The sequence below is a fragment of the Suncus etruscus genome, chromosome 20 (genome assembly GCF_024139225.1).
Source record: "Suncus etruscus isolate mSunEtr1 chromosome 20, mSunEtr1.pri.cur, whole genome shotgun sequence".
In the NCBI taxonomy this organism is placed as follows: Eukaryota; Metazoa; Chordata; class Mammalia; order Eulipotyphla; family Soricidae; genus Suncus; species Suncus etruscus.
In genome coordinates, this window is record NC_064867.1 from 30866752 (window position 1) to 30884967 (window position 18216).

At 48.6% G+C, this 18216-nt stretch overlaps 1 protein-coding gene across 1 annotated transcript; it reads right to left on the bottom strand.

Moving 5' to 3' along the window:
• Nucleotides 1-8011: 8011 nt before the first annotated feature.
• Nucleotides 8012-17914, bottom strand: CHCHD4 (coiled-coil-helix-coiled-coil-helix domain containing 4). Its single transcript, XM_049766558.1, has 3 exons — nucleotides 17750-17914; nucleotides 12825-12923; nucleotides 8012-8589 (listed from the first exon to the last, which is right to left on the bottom strand). Exons 1-3 carry the CDS (start codon nucleotides 17769-17771, stop codon nucleotides 8300-8302), a joined length of 411 nt encoding a protein of 136 aa, XP_049622515.1. The 5' UTR covers nucleotides 17772-17914; the 3' UTR covers nucleotides 8012-8299.
• Between the last annotated feature and the right edge of the window lie 302 nt (nucleotides 17915-18216).

Genomic DNA, 18216 nt, shown 5'->3' on the forward strand with positions numbered 1-18216 from the left:
ATCTGTTGAAGGGCATCTTGGCTGTTTCCTAAATTCTTACTTCATGTGCCAGATTGCGTTTAACTTGCTTATTTTTGTATCTGGAACATGTCCACCACCTATGCAGCCTGCTTCTCTCTCGGACTGTTTCTCTGACTCCCTCCACATCAGGGAGATCTGCTGCTCCTGATAAACATGGATTTGAGGGTGGTCTCATGAACTACATACAGCTATGAAATCCATTTCTCCCCAAGGATGACATTCAGATGTGTTCTTGAGTTGGGGGATCATGGTTGTTTTTTTTCCCCCACAGGTACATATTAATTCCTATCAACAGACATAAGAACAGTCCCAGTATCTTTACAACAAAACTTTGTCTCCAAGAAAATTTCCCCACACCCACAACTGGGCTAAGAATCCTGGGAAATGAGAGGGGTGGACCCTTTGATCATAGATTTGAAGTTCCCACAAAATACAAATTAAAAAATAATAAAGAGAACAAAATAAAATTTCAAAAAAAATAATAAAGGGTCTGTAAAGATAACACATTGGGGGTCCAAAGTGATAGCGCAGCGTTAGGGTGTTTGCCTTGTATGCGGCTGACCCAGGATGGACCTTGGTTCGATCCCCTACGTCTCATATGGTCCCCCAAGCCAGGAGCCATTTCTGAGCGCATAGCCAGGAGTAACCCCTGAGTGTCACTGATAACCTCTGTGGTCACTGGGTCTGGCCACAAACAAACAAAAAAAAAGATAACACATTGGGTAGGGTGCTTACCTTGCATGCTACTGACCTGCTTTCAATCCCCAGCATCCCATATGGTCCCCAAGTACTGCTAGGAATGCTTCCTAAGTATAAAGCCAGGAGGAATGCCTGAGCATCACTGGGTGTCCATAATAAAAAAGAATGAAACAGAAAAAAAAATAACTGTAACTGATTCATAATTCAGGCTCTGAATTTTCTCCCAGAAAACTATATAGAGGGAGAAGGTCAAACTATCAGAGAGGATCATGACTGTCTGAGCGCCAAGGCACAAATGGCCAAATTTGAATTTGCTAGTAGTCCTGAAAAAAAACCCCACAAAATTAGAGGTGCTGAAAAACTTGGTTGACAAACAACTTTGCATCAGGGGGACATTGGTAGTGGGAACTATGCGCCCAGTTCTGGTGAAGGGTGCTGCATACTCAGTCCAGCTCGAGGGGGCCTTCATGGCAATTATCCATCAGAGGGGCAAGTCACTCATCATTGTTGGGGGTCTTCTCAGGTCCTTGGGTTTGTTCAGGCACCAGGTGAAGTGGAAGCCTCATGTACCAATCCCAAGGAACTGGGAAGACATGGGTTTGGGAGCAAATGCCAATATAGGAAATAATCCACACAGATTGAAAGGAATAGAACAGGTTCAGGAGATTTCCACCACAAGTCTTCCAGTCCTTCTAGTCCGTGAGTGACAAACACCAACAAAGAAGAGTTATCCTGAATAGAATGAAAGCCAACTGTTACTCCCATCCCAGTTCCTGACATTTTGGGGTTAAAGAGTGAGCCACACCTGGAGATGCTCAGGGTTTACTCCTGGCTCTACACACTAGAATTACTTCTGGCAGTGTTCAGGGAACCATATGGGATGCCAGAGATCAAACCTGGGTTGTCTAAGTGCCAGGCAAGCATCCTACCCACTGTCCTATTGCTCTAACCCCTCCATGACACTTATTGATGTTTTTCTCACATGACCAGAATTCAGACTTGTTTATTTCCTGTTGACTTATATGTTTGCTCTGACAGGCTACTCTGTGGTTCTGTGGATCACAAGAGGCCCTGTTCAAAATAAGTTCAGTTCACTTGTTGATCCCTGATTAGGGGGGTGCTGTATGTCCAATGTTTCCAGAAAGTGGGCGGGAGGGCAGTGAGAGAGAGAGAGAGAGAGAGAGAGACAGAGACAGAGACAGAGACAGAGACAGAGAGACAGAGAGAGAGACAGAGAGAGACAGAGACAGAGAGACAGAGAGAGACAGAGAGAGAGAGAGAGAGAGAGGAGTGAGTTCTTCATTCAGCACCCAAATGATTTCAGGGTGTGGCTCTTTGTAGGCTGCAGTGTGAACTTATTTTTTGCTGGTGCTCAGAATCCAGAGCAAGGGGCACTTGCTCAAGTTGCAAAACCCTTTCTGACTGAGCCCTGTGCTATGCTGGTAACATGTAGGTGCCTGGTCAATACAACAACAGCACTGCAGGTCCTGCAGTGAAACCTGGGTCCTCGCCAACCCCCATAGACCCAGAGGATAACACCTCTGTCCTTATATGCAGCCATCTCCAGAGTAACTATACCTACAACTTGCATTGCTCCTCTCAGGGGCTCCCACTGTCTTGAAGATGCACTGAATTTGAACCCACACCTCCTCCTTTTTTGGGTACATGTCACAAGACCCCAACAGGGCTTCTTGGTGTCCACTCACCAGAAGCCACCTGTATGGTGGCTTGAATAGAGCACAGACATATAGTCAGGGTCCCTGCAGACTCCAAGAGCAGAAGGGAATGGATAAGCCTGAGGGCAAGAGAACAGACTATGATCTTTGCCATAGACAGATGATTTCATGGATAGTCATGGAGAGCATCTTCCACAGGGGAAGCACACACCAGGGTTCTCTCAGATCACAGCCACAAAGACATTGCCCAGGACTAGACTGACAGTGACTTTTGTCATTGATTCTCCACTGTCACCTGGTCAGTCCTTAGCAGCCTGAGTGAAGCTTATGGACACTGAGGTTTGCTGACTTCTTCATGGAAGTCTCATAACACCAGCAAGCCCTCATGGGTTCTGGCGAGATTGGTGTGTTGGCAGGTCCCTAATATCTCATCCCATAGGATGATAGGAAAGTGGAAGGGCCACAAAAACAGTAGAAGAGGGCCCGGAGAGATAGCACAGCGGTGTTTGCCTTGCAAGCAGCCGATCAGGACCAAAGGTGGTTGACCAAAGGTGGTTGGTTCGAATCTCGGTGTCCCATATGGTCCCCCGTGCCTGCCAGGAGCTATTTCTGAGCAGACAGCCAGGAGTAACCCCTGAGCACCACCGGGTATGGCCCAAAAACCAAAAAAACAAAACAAAACAAAACAAAACAAAACAAAAAACAAAAAAAAAAACAGTAGAAGAGACTCTACTGTAGGAAGGGTGCTGGGCCAACTCCCCATGCCAGCAAATTGCCCCCGACTCAGAAGTAAATTCTCTTTCGTGTCATCTGAGGTTTCCTTGAATATTTTTTTTTGTAAATGAAAAGCACTAGGTTTTCTTACCTCCGCTGAGATTCATGCACATTACGGTATTAATTATTGTATCAATATTTCATTTGTGTTAGATGCCATTGTATAAGAGCAATTTTTGTTAACAGACTTTTTAAGGTTTTCTTTTCAGCTTTTAGTTCTTACCAAAAACTGAACACTCACAGAAAAGATTTTGTTGTGGCTTTGTGCTCTTGGGAAAGCTAGTAGTTGTGAAATGTTGGGGTCACGAAGTAAATAATTATTTCACTTTCTAAAACACTGCAATGGGGTAGAGATGGCTCAGTGGGCTGAGAGCCAACTTGGCATGCATACGGCCTGGCACAATCCTGCCAACACATGGTCTAGGGCCCGGAGAGATAGCACAGTGGCGTTTGCCTTGCAAGCAAGCTGATCCAGGACCAAAGGTGGTTGGTTCGAATCCCGGTGTCCCACATGGTCCCCCGTGCCTACCAGGAGCTATTTCTGAGCAGATAGCCAGGAGTAACCCCTGAGCAACGCCGGGTGTGGCCAAAAAAAACAAAACAAAACACATGGTCTAGCAGTGACTCCTGAGCAAAGCCAGGAGTAAGTCCTTGAACAAAGCTGATTGTGTATCCCCAACTTACTCACCCAAACAAAACAAAAAATCTCAACAAACTGGGTTGGGGCTGGGGCTCAGCAGTGGAGCCCTCACCTCACCTTAGGCCCTGAGTTTCATCCCCAGCACCACCACACAAGTACACAAACTCTATAGTCTTCCTCTTGGTTGTTCTTTCCACACTTTAGTACAGCTATAACTGAGGAAATCCTTGTATTTGGTGATTTGACTGAAAGTTCTGTTTGTTTGTTTTGATTTTGGATCATACCAGACAGTGCTCAGGGGTTACTCCTGGCTCCACGCTCAAAAATCGCTCCTGGCAGGCTCAGGGGACCATATGGGATGCCAAGATTTGAACCACCGTCCTCTGCATGCAAGGCAAGTGCCCTACCTCCATGCTATCTCTTTGGCTCTGGTGCTCCAAAAGTCACTTGGTTAACATGGAAATGATGCCTCTTGCTTAGGAAACTTCAATCATTTGAGGAGCTTTGTGCCAGCAAGTGGGTGAAGAAAACCAACAGCCTAGAGTAACTTCACATTGTACAACTCCTCCATTTCCAAACTCATTACAGTGACACCGATGTTGTGCAAGCAGTTGATATCCCATCTCCAGGCATCCCGGCAACCTCAAAGATCCTTCCACCTCTTTGGATTCCTCAAGCTCCACAGTTAATTTTAGTTCCGAGTGACCTTCTTAGAATCAAGACCTAATGAGCTCTTGTTGTGTATGTAAATATTTTAGGGGATTATTATGTTACTGACCCTAATCTGATTGGTGATTGTGCCCTACCCTAGGGTGTGACCTGGCATTCTGCCCCCACCCTAGGGTAGGACCTGATTCTGCTTCCACCATTGGTTGGTATCTGATCCCACCATTGGGTGGTACCTGATTCTGGGGGGTAAAAATAAAGGTCTGTGGAAGGGCGAGGGGTTTTTTGCTGGAACTGAGGCTGTCTTTGGACTTCAGTCTTGTCCACCGAATAAAGCTAATATTTCCACAAGCCTGACTGTCTGCGAGCTGTTTACCCGCCGCTTCACCTCAGAACCGTAGGCTGGACAGGGTGGCAGACGTGTGCTCCGAGCTGGAGGGGAAAGACCTCATCCTCCATTCCTCCATCAGTCAACCTCTTCAGGGGTTGACTTGCAACAAGCTCTGAGCCTAGTACTAATTGAGTGCATTCTTGTTTTATTGTGCATTTTATTGTGCCTTCATGTGCATTCATGTATAATGTTTAATACATTACACAGGGCCTGGCAAAACTTTATTAGTAAAATAATAAAATGATTGTGCCTGTAAGGTCAGGACTCAGTTGGAGAAAGAACTGTAAGCAAGACACTTGCTTTGTACATGGTTGAACAGGGTTGGATCCCCAGTACCATGTTTGGTCCTTACTCATGACCAGAGTGATCCTTGAGCACAGAGATAGGAGTAAGCCCTGAGCACTACTGGATATTACTCCCTTACTCTAACCTCCTGAAAAAAAGAAGTTGGGATGTTTAATGCACTAAATTCATTTTCTTTTTCTTTTTTTTTTTGGTTTTTCAGGCCACACCCGTTTGATGCTCAGGGGTTACTCCTGGCTAAGTGCTCAGAAATTGCCCCTGGCTTGGGGGGGACCATATGGGAAGTTGGGGGATCGAACCGCAGTCCTTCCTTGGCTAGCGCTTGCAAGGCAGACACCTTACCTCTAGCGCCACCTCGCCGGCCCCCTAAATTCATTTTCAATTTACTCCTGGTTTACTGAACCGAGATCTATTGCATATAGAAAATGAGTAAGTCAGCACTTGTATAATTATCTTTACCACATTACCCTGTGGGAGGCTTTATGCTTAAAAAAAAAAAAAAGACATGAGTTGGGGCCAGAGCGGTGGCCCAAGCGGTACGGCGTCTGCCTTGCCCATGTTAGCCTAGGTCGAACTGTGTTTTGATCCCCCAGCGTCCCATATGGTTCCCCAAGCCAGGAGCAATTTCTGAGCACATAGCCAGGAGTAACCCCTGAGCTTAACCAGGTGTGCCCCTCCCCCCCCCCAAAAAAAAGACATGAGTTAAGAAGTGAGTTATCGGGGCCGGGCGGTGGCGCTAAAGGTAAGGTGCCTGCCTTACCTGCGCTAGCCTAGGACAGACCGCGGTTCGATCCCCCGGCGTCCCATATGGTCCCCCAAGCCAGGAGCAACTTCTGAGCGCATAGCCAGGAGTAACCCCTGAGCGTCACAGGGTGTGGCCCAAAAACCAAAAAAAAAAAAAAAAAGAAGTGAGTTATCGGGGCTGGAGATGGCATGGAGGCAGGGTGTTTGCCTTGCATGCAGAAGGACGGTGGTTTGAATCCCGGTATCCTATGCCAGGAGCAATTTCTGCACATAGAGCCAGTAGTAACCCCTGAGCACTGCCGGGTGTGACCCAAACCCCCCACTCCAAAAAAAAGTGAGTTATAAGGATGGAGCAAAAGTACAGTCAGTAAGGAGTTTCCCTTTGCATGAAGCCAACCTAGGTTCAATCCTTGGCATCCATAGGGTTTTCCAGAGATTGCTAGGAGTGATTCCTGAGTGCAGAGCCAGGAATAACCCCAGCGCACCACCAGGTATGGCCCAGAAAGCAAACCAAAAAGAATTATAATGAAGCTAAATGGAGAAAAAGAGGAAGAGAGACACAGAAAGAAGAGAGAGAGGGAGAATGGGGTGTTATTTGCCATTGAGGTAGGCTGGGAATAGGCCATCAAAAGAAAACTGGGGACCCTGGTGGTGGGAAATGAACACTGGTGAAGGGATGAGTGTTAGAATGTTGTATGAAGGAAACTCAACTATCGACAATTATTTCATGGTGATTTAATAAAAGAAAAAATTAAAAAGTGAGTTATCTGGGGCTGTAGCAATAGTACAGCAGATAAGATGTTTGCCTTGTACCGTCAAGTTGGGTTCAGTCCCCAGCACTCCATATAGTCTCCTGAGCAAACTGTGCTGGGTGCAACTAGGAATAAGTCCTAAGTATTTTCAAGTGTACTCTATCCCTCCACCCTACTCATCCCCCCCAAAAAATGTAGTTATCCAACTCCACAGGAAGCTTGTTAAACATGGAAGGCTTGAGCAAAATGCATGTAGTGCCTAGCTCCTAATAATTATCTAGAAGTTGTGGCCAGAAGTTCTGCAGTTCTGTCAGAACAGCAGACATAACTAAGTTAATTTTAATGCACCACTGTGTCCTCTGGCAGGGCAGGCAACCTCCTGCTCTGTCCTAACCACTCCCTCCCTTTGGACAATGTGGCAACGCGACAGTGGACATTAGGAAGTGGCTGACCAATAGGTTCTCTGCCTTTATGTCTTGCTGCTAGAACTTCCTGGGAGCTTCAGAGTAATGGCACAATGGATATGGACCGTGTTCTACTACATATGGTCAACCCAGGTTCAATCTTCAGCATCCCATATGGTCCCCTGAGCATCGCCAGCAACAATTCCTGAGTGCAGAGCTAGGAGTAAGCCCCGAGCATCCTTGGGTCATTTGCTCAAAGGAGTTCATATATGAGAGCACAGAAAATTAAGACTCAGATACCTATATAGCAGTCTATTTCAAAGAGAAATCACAATAAAATGTCTTATAACATATTTCCTTTTATTAAAAACATATTTTTGATTAATCAAAACAGAGAACATATACCCAATCAGGAAAAATCATGTTTTCCTTTTTACTGAATACTTAATTCACACTGTCTCTCCCCTTGGCTACTCTTTTGTAATATTCCAACCCCTTCTCCCCAGAACATGGTATCTGAATAGTAGGCCAAGATGGAGCCAGTGTGAATACAGGGTGTTGTATTAACAGTGAAAACCAGCCTCTCTCTTCAGTGAGAAAGGGTTTGTGAAACTGAGGGTCCAAGGCTCGGCTTTCCCAATACTGAAAAACCTGGACCTCAACGCTAACATGGAAATGCAAATGCATCAGTAATGACAGTATCTGCTCCTACGCTCAAAGTTACAGTGGCTTCTGAGAAAAAAATTTCTGATGGTCTGACCATTGTAACAGGAATGGCCCCACTCCAGTGTACTTAAAGGGAAATAGTTTTGGTTTCTATTTCCTTTCCCAAAGGAGTATAAAATCCACTCCAAGTGATTAAGCATTAGGACTTAACTCACTTGCAAGAATCACTCCTGGATACTGGTTTCTGCTTGACTGATCAGTACACTATTCAAAGTGACAAAAAAAATCCAGGAAAATTTGAGGAGAATTTGAGTGACAGCTAGCTACCTTTACCGGAGGTTTTATGTCAGACACACCCACCTACAACAACCCATGCTTCTTTTTCCAGTGTACGCCAAGGGGCTGACATCCCTGATGATAAAAATAAGTTAATGTTGTACATTCGAGTACAGAGAACAAATGAGGGAAAAGACACTTTCCTGGAGAGTGACTGAAAAGGCATTTTGCAAAAAAGTTCATGCCACCCAGAAGTGGAAAGTCAGGGGCCAGGCCTCAAGACCTCCTTAGCTGGACTCCACCTTTTCTTTGTTTCCAGGGGGCTCAGTGGCAGCTGTGTCCTGTTCTGGCTTCTCTTCCTCCTCCTCCTCTTCCTCCTGGGGATAGAGATCTGGGTATTTCTGCATGCATTCCTGCATGGCCCGGAATTGGTCCACACAGTCCGAACCCTTGATGTCTTCTGTGCTGTAGTGGAAGCAGGAAAAGGCTGACTTGAACTGCTCTCCGCAGGGCCCGCTGGCCATCCCCCCAAGACACGGGCAGTTCCAGTTGATATCTCCGTTGGGCAGAATCAATCCTGGAACAGGAAAAAGAATGGACAAAGGAAATGTGAGACATTCATGGAGGGCTCAGAACACAAGACGCAGAAGTCAAAATCTAGAACCTTAGGTTTGGAGCAGTGTGGTAAGTGGTAAGATGTTTGCCTTGCGCACTAACCTAGGATGGACTGTGGTTCGATCCCCCAGCATCCCATATGGTCCCCCAAGCCAGGAGCGATTTCTGAGAGCATAGCCAGGAGTAACCCCTGAGCATCACTGAGTGTGGCCCCCCCCCAAAAACAATAAAACAAACAAAAATCCAGAACCTCATGGTAACAAGTGGCTGGGAAGGGTAAGAGCTCCTGCCCAGCAGGTACTGCTGAGGTGGGCCAGGTTCAATGCCTGCAAAGACCCAGCACTCATGGCTTAGGTGGAGAAGAGCCACCAGCATTTGTCTCCATGGGTAATGTGGGTTCATTTTCAGATCCACCCAATGGGTTGTGGCCATGACTGTGCCCCAAGAACAAATCTGTTTCATCCAAAGCAGAAGCCGCCATCGAAGGCCAGAAAAGCCTTTGCAAAGCCTGAATACTGTGATGGGTCGAGGTTCAATCCCCCTCCTCCTGATCTCTGCCTCTCTCCCCTCTGAGGGATGGATGAGGTCCAACAAGCCTGCCAACTCTCCCCTGCCTGCTCCCCACTCCCCACCCCTGCGCCTGAAGCCAGCAGCTCAGCAGGTGAAGAATAATCAGGATGGTGGCGCTGGAGGTAAGGTGCCTGCCTTGCCTGCGCTAGCCTAGGACGGACCGCGGTTCGATCCCCCGGCGTCCCATATGGTCCCCCAAGCCAGGAGCGACTTCTGAGCGCATAGCCAGGAGTAACCCCTGAGCGTCACCGGGTGTGGCCCAAAAACCAAAAAAAAAAAAAAAAAAAAAAAAAAAAAAAAAAGAATAATCAGGATACAGAGGTGGGCGTCACATACTGGCAGGGGAGACAGCCAAGATGTTTCATGTAAGCCAAGTCTGGGCCCAAGAAAGGCCTGTGACCATGCAGCTATGATGTCCCCTCTCCTGGACACTAACAACAGGAACCAAACTGCCCAATTATCACTAAATGTGGGGAGAGAGAGGGCAGCAGGTTTATTTTCTATAGCATAACTGGCTCCATACTTATAAATCCTGGGCCTTTTTCTTAGCTTTGAATCTGTTTGCATCTGAATAGCACTTTCTGAATTTCTGAAAACCTTATAGATGATGCACCACTTTTAGCTTTGGAGGGATTCAAAAAGATGATTCATAAAGACATTTCTTTTTTTTTGGAGGGGGGATTTTGGGGCCACACCCAGTGACGCTCAGGGGTTACTCCTGGCTATGTACTCACAAATCTCTCCTGGCTTGGTGGACCATATGGGACACCGGGGGATTGAACTGCGGTCTGTCCTGGGTCAGCTGCGTGCAAGGCAAAGGCCCTACTGTTGCACCATCTCTCTGGCCCATAAAGACAGTTTTTTATACAAGTTTCACAGCGGCTGAGTGAATGCTAAGGAGGACTAGAGTGACCAGTAGGTTTCGGGTGAATGTCCTTCCAGGAATGCACCCAGGCGTGTACCCCAGCTAGAGTCCAAAGTCTCAACCCGGGGCTACCTTGAGTTCTAGCTCCAGAAGCTTCTATGAGGGACAGACTTGTACTCCCAGGTATTGACCTGTAAAGGGACTACAGGAGGGCATGGTTGGGCACTACCCCTGGCAGGCTACCACCTGTAGCTGTAGTATCTCCTGTGTTCTCAGCCATCACACTAAAGTCATGAATGTTTCTGTCAATGAGTAAGTGAGATTTCTGGGGGGATGGTGGGATCCAAAGTCAAGAAGGTCTAGAATGCTGAGTAGGAGTCCCTTAACCCCATCTCCACCTCTCCCAGTGTCACAAGCCATCTCAGTGCTGCCCCATGGACACTCCCACAGTAAGAAATAGAACCAGCAGGTTCCCTAGAATCAAGAAGTCCTAACACCAATCATTTTACTCTTTTTTTTGTGGGGGGGAGAGTTGGGGCCACACCTAGCAGCACTCAGGTTACTCCTGGCTCTGTGCTCAGAAATTGCTCTTGGCAGGATCGGAGACCACATGAGATGCTGGGAATCGAACCTAGGCCCTCCCTGGGTCAGCTGTGTGCAAAGCAAATGCCTTACCACTGTGCTATTGCTCTGGCCCCTCTAACACCAATTCCTTTTTTTGGTTTTTGGGTCACACCCGGCAGCGCTCAGGGGTTACTCCTGGCTCTATGCTCAGAAATTGCTCCTGGCAGGCTTAGGGAACCATATGGGAAGCCAGGATTAAAACCACCGACTTTCTGCATGCAAGGTAAACGCCTTACCTCCATGATATCTCTTCGGCCCCCGTGAACACTAATTCTTTCTAATAAAAGCTATATCCTTAGGCCAGAGCTGTAGTATACCTGGTAGAGGTCTCCCTTATACACAGTCAACTTGGCTTTGATCACCACAACTCCCTATCGATGCTTCCCTGAGCACAGCCAAGAGTGATCCCTAAGCACAGTCAAGTGTGGTTCAAAATCCAAACCAAACCAACCAAACAAAAACCATAGCCAACTCTGCATTTCTTTGTGTTTGGGTCAAACCTGGTAGTGTTCAGGGATCACTCCTGGCAGGACTTTCTCAGGACCGTATTAAGGTATCAATGATGGAACCTCAGTCGGCTGCATGTAAGGTAGTAAGCGCCTTACTTGTTGTACTATCTCTCTGGCCTCCCAGTTTCATTATTTCCCAGGGGAAGGCAAGCTAGAAGGTAGAATATAGAACACAAACAGCAATATTTGGGTTCATAGGGACATAAAGCCAAGCTTCCCAATATAAAAGCCCACCATAGCTTAGGCCTAAAAAGTTAAGTCGAGAGACAGTGTTTTCAAACAAACCCTCAAAGAAGGTCAGGCCTTCTCTCTTCCTTGCTTATTCAGCTCTTCCCAGACCTTGGCTTTCCTATGGGGCAGGGGTCAGAGGCGGGATAAACAAGTGGCCTTTCTTAGTCTGGTTGTGTTTTAGCCTGGTTATGACCTGGGTCCCAGGTTCTTTGATTTACTTGCCACTTCATACAATTCTTCTCTAAAAGGGGCTGCAGAGGCAAAAGTTGATAGAACAAAGGAAAAAAAAATCATACATGATAGAAGAGAAGCCAGAAAACAAGAAGGATGTTAGGGAGGGACAGGAAATGCTGGGGACCAGCTGATCTCAGGGCCTACATGTCACAAGGAAGGCCTGGTCCATCGCTCACCAGAAGCCTAGCAGCAAGGACTAAAAGCCTAGCCAGTACAGACTACCACATATGCTTTTTTCTTGTTAGATGCTGTCACTCGAACCCCTAAAAGTGAATGCATGCATCCATCAATCAGGGTAGGATCTTCAACACCCCATCATTGGATTCCCCCTTGTCCACCAGGAGTGCTTCCTTAGTGCAGAGCTAGAAGTTAAGCCTTGAGCATTGCTGGGTATGATTCCGCCCAATCCCCCTCAAAAAGAGGACTCCTGAATGTGTCCCTTTCCTAAACTCGGTACACTGTATGCATGGCCCATTATCCCTAATGGGGTGACCACCCCAGTTTCACTGACATCACAGGCAACAGGTAAAAGAAATCCCTTCTGCTAAGAATATACACTTTAGTTGGCCTTTGATTTTCCAGCTGCAAGCACTTGCTCCAGCCTAGAGCCCCCACACTATCCTCCCTTTTCAGGAAAGGCATTAATGCATACCTGTACCCCCATCAATCTTGTTTAAGTAAACAAACAAAAGCGCCCCAAACTGCCTGTGTAATTGGTTCTTGGCCCCAGGGCAGACAGGCACCTGGGAAATGCTGCCTCAGCCTTGACATGGGTCACCACCCCAGGGTGCAGGAAAGGCAGGAACAGTAAGGCTGTTCCTTCGTCCACAGAGACTGAGGAAATATCCATGAATCCAGAGTCCAGTGATTTAAAAACCTTTGCAGTGGCACCCATGATCCAAGTGACCACTGGCCGTCGTGAACAGCTCTGGCCAGGTCAGTCCACTTCTGCTGCTAAGAGCCCCAATTGTCACTTCCCAAAGGGTGCTTTCTGTGCTCTGGGACAGTCACATCCAACAGACCCTGGGAAAAACACTAGTTTACACACAGAGGGGAAGAGGCAGAGGTGGTCAGTGGGGGTCTGAACAAAGGCAGGAATATGCTTCCAGGCTAGAAACATGGTGGAGGGCAGGACACCGCACCCCAGAGACCCAGACTGCTCACCGTGCTCCTCATATGGATCGTTGGGGTCATCAGCCACCAGCTCAGCACTGCTTGGCGTCTCATGGTCTTCTTTGGTCACGAATATGATTCGATCCTTCCCTAGATTTAGGAGAAAAGGAAGTGTTTTGGGGGTTCGTTTTTGTTTGTTTTGGTTTTGATTTTGGGCCACACTCTGTGAAGCTTAGGGGTTACTCCTTGCTATGAGCTCAGAAATTGTTCCTCCTGGCTTGGGGGACCATATGGGACGCTGGGGGATCGAACACCGAGGGTCTGATTCCCCCTAGGTCAGGCACGTGCAAGGCAAACGCCTTACCACTGTGCCACCACACCGGTATCGGAAGAAGGGTTTTTGTGTGAGAGTGGCCATCACAGGCAGCCTCCTGACACCCCACTTGCTACTCTTAGTCCTACTTTGCCAAGGACCCTGTAATAATAGGGCAGTCCCTCTCAGAGCCATCCTCACTGGTCTCCAGATCAAGTGCATCTCTCATCCTGCCTGTCCCCAGCGCCTGTGTCACTACTGCCACCAGCCACAGCTTCAGTGGGCAGCATTGTCCCAGCGATGCCCAGAGCTTGGTGGGCTCATAGCAGCTGTTCTGGGGTTCACCCAGGTGCAGACCACAGCAAAGGCAAATTGGGGGGGGGGAGGCAGGCCTAGAACCAACAGCTGCTACAGCCACTAATGTGGCCACTTAGTCATAGCTCTAAAAAGTGAAGGACACAGGAGACAGAGAGAGTCACCATCAGGACCCCTTAAGGCTTTCAGCCCTGACCATGGGGAGGAGAGAAGATGGTGGGAGAATGCAGGAGTATGAGGAAACATCTAGGGGGACAGTTCCTGTCCAGGTTGCTGCCCCACAGAGCAACGGCTAACATCAAATAGGTGAGTGGTCCCCCATGTTAACCAGGGACACTCACTACACCCTTTCTTTCTCTCCCACCTAGATACGCTGGTCCAGCACCATGCTTAGGCACATCCAGGTAGCCCTGTCATCTCCCCACCACCCAGAGCCTCTGGCCAAGCCTCTTTGCTCACTTGAATGACTCCTGTTCCTATGCACAGGTTGTTCCTACCTGTCCCCAAAGTGCCTTCCTCACAGCCCTACGCTCCTGACTTCCTGCCTGGATGACTCCAACCTTCACTGGGCATCTCATGTGTGCTTATTTGCTTTTCTCAAAAATGGTTCCCTCATCTCCTATCTATTTGCTTGTTGCCTGGCTCTCGTCTCTGCATGTCTTCAGTCCTCGATTAGTATCTCCAAGTTGCTGGGCAGTGCCCAGGATGCAATGGGTAGTTAACTATTTGTTTGAAAACCCTGGCTAGGCAGAGAAAGGTGAAACGGGATACATATGGAAGTTTCCGCCTGAGAATCTTCCAGCTACTGGATTTGGGAAATGTGCCCGTGTCTATCTCTTTCGCACTTTAGACTGGCATATTGTGGTGCAAAGGGTTGTGCTAATGAATGGGGCAGGCAAGCTAGGGCTAAGGAGAGTAGTAGGATCCAAGGGAAAGAGGGGTGTAGAGTCTGCAGAGAAAAGTGCTATGGCCCAAGAGCAGGAATCTAGGACTTGTCCATACTGCAGATGCTCCGAGGGTTCAGCCAAAGCCTTTCATCTGCAGGCTGGCTGATAGGTCCCTAAGAAGCAGGGGCAGCTATGTATAGGTAGGGGTTTGCTGGGTCAAAATATGGGCACCTACTTGGGGTGTTTTGGGGAGAGGGGCCTCAATAAACAATGCTTGGGGCTTACTCCTGGCCGTGTGCTCAGGGACCATATGAGATAGCAGAAATCAAACCCCAGTATGCCTTGTTCAAGACAAGCACCTCCCCACTATAATATTTTACTGGCCCCATGGCACCTATTTATACACCAGGGCGAGATGCTGGGGATCTCTCAGCTGAGTGGGGCCAGACTGGAAGCAAAATGAAAAAACAAAGAAGGAAATTACAGGAACAGGAGATAGTACAGTAGTTAGGGTATATCCCAGCAGGGGCCCAACCTATATTCAATTACCAGTTACCACATGTTCCCCCAAGCTAACACTAAACATAGCCCTGGAGACTCACTCCTCAAGTCCCCCAACCCTCCAAACAAGGATTGGAGTATCTCTGACACTACAGGACCCAAGCAGGCCACATGTTCTGGTCTTTGCACTAAACTGAGACTCATAAATGGAACACCTGAACCTCTTGTGGATCAGCTGACTATCCCCCATAACCTATTCAAATTCCCCAAAACAAGGTAATCTCAGAACACTTGGAATAGGAGGTAAAAAGGCTCTAGAGAAAATATTTGAGCTGAATCTTAAAAAGGATGAGGAAGAAGCCATGAAGAGATGGAGGCCACAGACAGCAGAAGCCAGAAAGCAGCCAGACTCCACAGCCCAAACACAGTTGCCATCCCTTCTCAGGGACACATGAAGAATGGTTGGGACTGAAAACATAAAAGTTGGTTGGGCCCGGAGAGATAGCACAGCGGCATTTGCCTTGCAAGCAGCCGATCCAGAACCAAAGGTGGTTGGTTCGAATCCCCGTGTCCCAAATGATCCCCCGTGCCTGCCAGTAGCTATTTCTGAGCAGACAGCCAGGAGTAACCCCTGAGCACCTCCGGGTGTGGCCCAAAAAACAAAAAAACAAACAAACAAAAAAAGTTGGGGGCAAGTTTTCTAAGAGCAAAACTAGGAAGTCTGAAAGCAAGTGCTTTTACTTTTCACCTCCAAATTAAAGGTAAAGATCTTTTATTTATTTATTTATTTATTTTTGGTTTGGGGGCCACTCCCAATGGTGCTCAGGGTCACCCTGGCTGTGCTTGGGGGGAGTCATATGGGATGTCAGGGATCAAACTGGGTTAGTTTTAGGGCCACATCTGGCAGCTCTTGGGCGACTATATAGAATGACAGAAATTGAACCTGGGTCTGCCCCCAGGTTGGCCATGTGCAAGGCAAATGCTCTACCCCTGTACTATCTCTCTTGCCCTTATCAACCCTGTTGGCAGTGTGCAAGGCATAGCCCTTGTTGTTACCCTTCCAGCCCTAAAGGTGCAAGATCTTTGCCCCAGGAAAAGATAAGATCCTGGGCATTCCTGACAGAGTTAAAAGGCTTCTCCTTTCACTCCAGGGTATTCCTAAAACACCTTGAGGGCAAGGAAGACCCTCCCTCATTTATCTGTACAATCTCATTATATAAAAAAGGTACCAAAAATTTGGAACATAAATCAGAGCCTAGGGGAAAATGAAATAAGTGGTGAAAGGACTCAGTTCCTTGCACAGAAGAGCTAATCCGGGCTGGAGAAATAGCACAGCATATGTTTGACTTGCATATGGCTGATCCAGGAAGGTCCTGGGTTCAATTTCCAGCATCCCATATGGTCCCAGATCCTGCCAGGAGTGATTTCTGAGCACAGAACCAGGAGTAACCTCTGAGCACCATTGGGTGTGACCCCAAAACAAAATAAAACAAACTAATCCACGAAACAAAACTTCACTTTTTTTTTTTGGTTTTGGGCCACACCCGGAGGTGCTCAGGGGTTACTTCTGGCTATCTGCTCAGAAATAGCTCCTGGCAGGCTCGGGGGACCATATGGGACACCGGGATTCGAACCAACCACCTTAGGTCCTGGATCAGCTGCTTGCAAGGCAAACGCCGCTGTGCTATCTCTCCGGGCCCACAAAACTTCACTTTAGACTGACCTGCAGCTCTAGACATGGTTCTCTCTCCCCTTTCTCTGCCTTCAAAAACGCAAATTAAAGCAAGGGAGATGGAAGATCCAGATAGTGAGTCTATCATTCCTATTTATCTGGCACAGGGAAAGTACTTGGCCTGAGACAGAACAAGGCACTTTTTGCCTTGCACACAGCAGATCCGGGTGGACTCCCAGCATCTCATATAATCTTAGGGACTGTGGGGAGTGATCGAGAGGGAGGAGAGGGAGGAGAGAGAGGAGAGGAGAGGAGAGAAGAGAGAGAGAGAGAGAGAGAGAGAGAGAGAGAGAGAGAGAGAGAGAGAGAGAGAGAGAGAGAGAGAGAGAGAGAGAGAGAGAGAGAGAGAGGAGAGAGAGAGAGAGGAGAGAGAGAGAGGAGAGAGAGGGGAGAGAGAGAGAGAGAGAGAGAGAGAGAGAGAGAGAGAGAGAGAGAGAGAGAGAGAGAAGAAGGGGAAGGGGAAGGGGAAGGGGAAGGGAGGGAGGGAGGAGGACTTGGAATGAATGAAAACGTTTTTCAGACAGGAAACAGCAGTTCTGGAATAAGTAAGCTGCCGTGTGCACTCCAACTCCAGACCTTTTGAGACACCCTTTAGTAGAGGCATTAGGGGAGGACACAGGAGGCAGGGTCCGATTTCAGGGTGGAGAGAAGGAAGTTCCTAAGGGCAATTTTGGACAGAGCCAGGGCTCCTGCTTTCCCTCCACGTGGTTTTAGCTAAGCCAAGCCAAGTCACCCCAGTCCCAGCTCTGAGTTCTTTTCTAGCTTACTTAACCTCCATGAAATGCACATGGTGCCAGATCTGACTTATGGGGGGTGTCTCTGGGTCAGGACTGAGAAAATGCCAGACAGGTTGGAGGGAGGGGCTCAGTGCAAGGGGGCACCTGGGGGTGGGGGAAACGACAACACTTTCCGGGGGCAGCTAAAACATGTTGCCCTGGGCCTACCTAAGCAACCCTCCCATGTGCAGGTCCCTGGGAGATGCAGGTTCGAGCTCCCTATGACCTTGGGCAAGCCTCATTCCTCCCAGACTGGGGATTTTTTTCCCTCTGCAATACTCAGGTGGAGACCTCGAGGTTAAGGTGCCAACCTGGGCACCCTCAGGTGGTCTCCAGGGGTTGCAACCACCCATTTTGGGGTTGCAAGGGAGCTGGGGCCTAGCAAGCCTTGCAGCTGTTTGTCCCTCGCGGCCCCCCGTAGGCCGGTCTCCAGGGCAGCCAGTCCGCCTTACCTTCTTGCCGGCAGTAGGCCATGGCTGCAGCCCGCGGCGCGAAGAGCTCAGAAACCGGGGCGACAGCGACGGCTTCACGCAGTGACCTCTCTCCTCCTCGGGGAGGCGGGCGACAGGGAGGGCCACGCGCGGACCCGCCTCCCCAAGTTTGAGCCCGTCCCCCGCCTCCAGCCAGGAACTACACTTCCTAGCAGATCCCGCGCCGATCGGGACTTCCGCCAAGCGAGAAAACTACACTTCCCCAGAATACTTTGCGGCTCGCGCGTGCGCATCAAGGACTCGCAGGGGCCAGACGCAACTTTAGCGGCCAGGCGGTCAAGCTTTGGACTACGTTTCCCAGCGTGCCTTGCGGCACGCGTGCGCAGAAAGGACGCTTTTTCCTCATCTGGACTGTTTCCCAGAGGGCCTTGCGGTGCGCGTGCGCCGAAAGCTGACTTCATCTGGACTGCGTTTCCCAGGGGGCCTTG